The sequence below is a fragment of the Dryobates pubescens genome, chromosome Z (assembly GCF_014839835.1).
Source record: "Dryobates pubescens isolate bDryPub1 chromosome Z, bDryPub1.pri, whole genome shotgun sequence".
Taxonomy (NCBI): Eukaryota; Metazoa; Chordata; class Aves; order Piciformes; family Picidae; genus Dryobates; species Dryobates pubescens.
The window spans coordinates 126,036,978-126,042,977 of record NC_071657.1 but is presented as its reverse complement, the minus strand read 5'-3'; the positions used below and the strand labels follow the sequence as shown (position 1 = coordinate 126,042,977).

The 6,000-nt window shown below is 41.6% G+C and overlaps 1 protein-coding gene across 2 annotated transcripts in view; it reads right to left on the bottom strand.

Annotated features, from left to right (window-relative positions):
* Window positions 1-367: 367 nt before the first annotated feature.
* PDZRN4 (PDZ domain containing ring finger 4) overlaps window positions 368-6,000 on the bottom strand; it is a 265,568-nt gene continuing 259,935 nt past the window's right edge. For both annotated transcript variants that reach the window (XM_054178167.1, XM_009899234.2), the window contains one exon: window positions 368-2,061. In XM_054178167.1, coding sequence (XP_054034142.1) covers window positions 535-2,061 — 1,527 coding nt within the window. In that variant the 3' untranslated portion in view covers window positions 368-534. The remainder of the gene's footprint in view (window positions 2,062-6,000) is intronic.

The window sequence follows — 6,000 nt, the reverse complement described above, 5'->3', positions numbered from 1 at the left end:
TGCAATTTACAGATTAAATGTACTGTACAACGTGTAGTTGGAAAGATGCCATTCTTATCTAGTTGATGGGATGTGGCATGTGATTTATAAACAGATACAATCTAAGATGTAAAACTTTGAAACTTGTTCAGCCAAAGATCCAGTATAAAGCATTTTGGTTTGGTATTGTATCATTACTAAAGTAGAAAAAAACGAAAACTAGAGAAATAAACCCAGATCTTAACTTACAGAATATGTTATTAGTTTAAGAAATTAATTAGCTTCTCTGCTTTTTTTTTTTTCCTTTTGTCTTTTTTCTTTTCTTTTCTTTTTTTTTTTCTACAAATGAGTAATATGAATATATTGCAGAATAAAGAAAGACTGCCAGGTAAAGAAGGTACCATTATATGAAAAACAAAGGAAAAGTTACCAGGTAATTTTGCTTACAAAAAAGGTCAAACTATAAACAGTCACGAAAGATATAAAAATGCCACATTGAACGAGGCAATAGTACTCTACCTAAACTGGTAGTATACTCTCTGAAAGCAGTTGTGTTCATACAGTAGTAACGGATAAAAAGGCATTGTGCACTCTTGTGCCGTCTGGAGATTTAGCACCATGTGTCATCAGTTCTTGGATTGTCATCCAGTTGTCCAAGATTTTCTTGTTTCTCTTTTTCATCATTTTTTTGTGACTCAGTTCAATAATGTTAATTTCCTTTTTGCCCTCGCTGCCACTCTGTGGACTTTCCTTGAGACACTCCAGCCGGCTCCTCATCATGAACTCGCGCCGCCTCCTCTGCTCCTTAGCTCGCACCAAATGCTGCTTCCGCTCTTCTTTGCTCCAGTAGCGTCCCATCTTCATCTCGCTCATCGTATCATCATCTGTCGTCATCCCACTGCGCTCCTCTTTAATTTTTAAGGCACGTTCCTTCAGGATTCTGTCTCGAACTGGTCTCTTTGTGATGTACCTCGTACCATCACTCCTTATTTTCACTTTCCATTCCATCTTGGGCTCTGCACATTTCTGTGAGTCTTTGCACATGCTCACCAGGCTGAGCTGGCTTTGGGCATACTCCACAGCAGACTTCTGCTGGATCAGTTGCATATAGCTTTGATAATGCTTTGCATGAGCAGGTATATTCCCATACCTGTAAGAAGAGCTGTGATATGGAGACAGGTAGGGAATGTGCTCGCTGCTCTGCTTTTCCTGGTCTGAGAATTTACTGCTTTCTGATGCCAGCACTGTGTTCTCAGCAGCACTATTTTGCTCAGTGGGCTTGGTTTTGGTTAAGGTTGTCTCCCTGTTGCTTTGTCCTGAGGATGACTTATCAGCTGCGATTGTGGTCCTCAGGTTTTTTCTGTTGGTTATGCTGATCATCCTCTGGAGAGAATTATCGGGGGACCGCTCCACTGTCAGTGGAGTGCTCCTGCAACTTTCAGCTGTGTTGTAGGCACTGGAGCTGTCCTTGTCAGACTTCTCAGGGTGCTCCATTATGTCATCCAATTTGCCTCTTTGTACATCTATGCTGGTGTTATAATTCCTGAACCCTTCATCATGTAAAGCCCAAATGTCTCCATATTGATCCTTCACCTTTTGGAGCCTGTGAGCCTGCATAATATTCTGACATTCAAGTTCAATGTTTCTCAGTTCCTCATTGAGTAGCTGCAGCTCATGCTCCACTCCATCTTGCTCTCTTCTGTTGCACTCTATCATGCTGCTTGAGTAATACAGGTCATATTCCCCATGGTTTTGAATCTTGCACTTCAGTTCCAACAGCTGCCGAAACCTTTCACATTCCTCCTCTGGGTTTCCTATGAAATCAGATTCAATGTATTCCCCAGACACAAAGCTTTCGTTGCACTGAAGCTCAATACTTCCTAACGTATCTTGGCTGTGGCCCAGCTCGCGTTTGCTCTGCAGGGTAGTGCTGTTCTGCTCTTCAGGTGCATTTTCTTGCTCTGAGCTCTCATCGTTACGCAGACTTTCATCTGTAGGTCCTACCCCACTGTCCTTCTCATGATTGTTGGATGATGAGGTTGCAGTGTCTGTAGTGCCATCTTCTTCTTCATGTTTCTTTGGCTGAAAAAAGGAGCAAACCAAAATGGTTAGCAAATGCATACCATATTACAAGAGAATGTTTTCCAGTTCTTTTCTACTTAAACAGCTGGGATCTGATTTAAGCTGAATTAAAACTGATAACTAACCAGCAGTCCTACTGCTCATGGCTTTTAAACATTTCTGAGAGTCGTGCTGTGATGCCTATACCAAGTGAAGTAGATGAATTACAGCACCAGTGACATATCTTTTGAAGTCAGGAAGGATGTGTTTCCCTCTCTAGCTAAGCCATCTCTCTGCAGTGCTTAAAGATGATAATACTAATTACCAGACAGTGCACTGGTAGATTACAAAGAGAGATTGGTGGATCTGAAATCTTCCCAAACTTGTGAAATAACTTCAGTACTGGTATCACTTCAGAAAAGCAGAGCAAGCAGCCAAGCAAGCAATGACTAGTACATACAAGGAGGATGCAAAAGGACTGTTGTTGTGTTTTCTTGGGTTTTTTTGTTTGGTTTGGGTTTTTTAACCAGTTAACTCTTTGTTTGATTCATGGAGATGTACAGGGTTGAAATCTGCAGAAGACTAGCCTGTTCCAATGCCCCCTCTATGCCACTCTCTCACACTTCCCCCCACCCCAGTAGTCTTTTGAAAAAAGACTACTGATTTTGAAGTCTAGGATTCTGCTCAAGCACACCTCTCTCTGTTGCATCCCTGGAGACCATTTTTTTCCCTAGTCAGAGTACATGTTCCTTAGTAATAGAAACAGCCTTTTAACATTAAGTGTAGAACAAGACTGAGTGCTCACCATGGACACAATGTCAATCTCTTATCACACAGTATCACAAAGTTTGGAAGAGACCTCAAAGATCATTGAGTCCAACCTGTCACCACAGACCTCATGACTAGACCATGGCACCAAGCGCCACGTCCAATCCCCTCTTGAACACCTCCAGGGATGGTGACTCCACCAACTCCCTGGGCAGCACATTCCAATGACGAATGACTCTCTCCGTTGTGGTCGTTTGAGGCTGTGCCTTTAAGAACAAACACTGCTGGAACACACTGGCTAATGTTTTCGGTACTAGAACCAAAACATTCTGATATTCTAAACGAATTTCATTGGTTGATAAACAAAAATTCAGCTTTAGATTGTGAAGCAGTTGGAAATGTTTTTTTTCCTCAGTTCAGTTCAGTTTGGGAGTTGGGGGAGTTGGAGGTTTCAGCCTGTTCTCCCTGCCTCCTGCTTCTGCGAACTGCTGGAGTTGGCCTCAGTTAAGCAAACACTAATCCTGCATGAGCTTTTGAAGCTTGCTAATAACTCTTTTCCTTAGTAACTTGCCTTTCTCTCTCTCTAACCCCTTTTTGGGGAAAAAGGGAGGTAGGGGGGGAGAGAGGGGGTTCCAAGGAGGGGATCCCTCCCTCGGGGAGGGATTTTTGTTGTGTTATTTCTCTTTGCTGTGTATTTCTGTGTATATATTGTAAATACCTGTATATATTGTGTTATATATAACCTGCTTTCCATATATGCTTGTAAATATATAGCTTGCTCTTCGACTGAGTTAGCTGTGGTTTCTTACTCTGTGGAGGAGGGAGAGCTAAGCCCTCTCTCAACCTACCACATCTGTGAAGAACTTTCTCCTCACCTCGAGCCTAAACTTCCCCTGGCGCAGCTTGAGACTGTGTCCCCTTGTTCTGGTGCTGGTTGCTAGAGAGAAGAGACCAACCTGTTTTTTCACTCACACTCCACTCATTTTGCCTAACCTATTTATATTCTCAACCTACTTATATTCTAAATGAATACGAGATAGTAACTCTCTGAAGAGGCACTTTTTAGTTTCCAAACCGGATAAGCAAAGAATCGCGCAGAGCACAATTTATATGGCCTGTTTGTCAAATATTTAAGCATACATAGTACCAACCAAATGCTGTTTCTCTTTTAGGAGGTATAATTGCAAATTTATGTATAATGGTAGTAATTACCAAGGGAGGAAAAAAAGTACAGTGCACTCAGCAAAAGGAAACAAACTCAAAGAGCTACTGTCACAATTCCCCTTTTCTCTACTTTGACGAGACAGCAAAACCACGATGAAAATGTGTCTCATGTCTCATCCTTTCTCCTCTCTTCATGTGCATCTCATGATCACACACTGTTCATATGGTTTTCTTTCTTCATTTGTTGGGGAAAAAATAACGGTCTCAGAAAAACAAAACCAAGCTCCACTTCCCCAGTGCAATGTAGCAGGGGAATAAAACAAATGCTGAAAGAAACACAACCCCAGGAGAATTCAGCGTTTGTGACAGACCGGTTAAAATTCTCTGAAAAGACGTTTTAGCAATTTGTGGTCAGAGAAAACCTGCAAAGAAAATTCTCTTTAAAACTGTAGCATACATTTTATATTCATCCTCTTGCAGATGCAGTGTGCTGTTGATAACAAAATGCACAATAAACATATAATTCCCAGGTAGCTGTTTGCAGCCGTACTGGCAATATGCTAATTACTACCTCTCTTTCTCCCCAAATGGGGGAGAAACTCTTCCCTTGAATTATAAATGTCATAGGACAGAATGAATTCAGGGTTATTCAAAGGATCATGCAGTGGTTCAAGATTTCTTGATGCTGTAGGGTCAGAATTTTCTAGAAACTAGATTGTGAAACTGCAAGGGACAAAGGTAGGCTCTCCTGAAAACTCTGCATGTTTTAAAAATGGTACACATTTTCCCTGTCTGAGATTCCCTCAGATCTTTCTACTTACCCATTTAAAAACCAAAGGTTATCTCACTGTCACAGAAGCCAGCAATATGAAGAGTAGTACCAGTAAGACTCTAAAAAATTAGCTGTTGTAAAATTGTTTTCTAACATTTATCTGCTCTTTCCTTCCCCAGCTTATGCATTGCTATGAGAGTGCATAACATATATTGGAAGATTTTGCATTAAGGCTCTTACTACATTTTTCCAAAGTGGATACAACTCTGCAGTTCCATTTTCCATCTTCAGGAGTAGCTGGAATCATGAATTCCTAATGTATTTTACACAGAGAAAAAAAATCTAGCATCTAGGGAATTCTTTATGAAAACCAAGAGCCACCAGAAAGAACAGAACTCCAAGCAGCCAAGAGTCCAGGGCATTCACCGGGAATGCTGGAGGTTTAGATTTAATTTTCTGCTTTTCTCACTTACCCCCCTCTGGGTGAGTGCTGCTATACAAGCTATTCTGATCTCATCTCCCAACCTGTTTTGGAGTTGCTCCAGCTGTATTGGCCTCTTCTCCTCTGAAAACTTTCAGCAGAGAAGTGAATCCAGCATGGTCACCTACACTATATCCTGGCCACAGCACTGTGCAACTCGTTTCTCCCTGTTGTGGAAAATATTAACTACTGACATGAGGGAAGACAGCTCTCTCAAACACTGGGAGGACCATGCTGCAGAGCAGCCAGGAATTTGGGTGCCTGTCCCACGTTCAGGACTGCATTCACGCTAGCAAACAAGGAGGGCTGGGACCTGTCCTCTGACCCTGAGGACTAATGACAGAGCTCAACTTGCATCCATAAGACTAAACCCATCTTAACACCCTAAAGATAGTGTCAGCACTGTTACAAAGCTTATAGTACTGAACTCTGTGACGCTTCCTCTGATGTCTCCAGCACGGTGCCGTACCACCAAAAATGTATCTGAGCACTTCTGAAAAAATCCCATAATGCACCTACTTCTATAGGTGCTGGAAACAGACTTTACAGGTCAGGTCCACTTTCACAATGAGTGGCTCCTGTTTTCTGCACCACTTTTATCAACAATTTAAACTCTTCTCCTTCAACTTCCACTTGATTTGGACTGAGCAAATATAGTAAGCCACCCATCTACTCAAATTACACTATCCATAATTAACACACACACACACATGAAAGATGTAAACAAAACAAACCTCATCTTTCCAGTCTAACAGAAATCAGATACATGGGATCA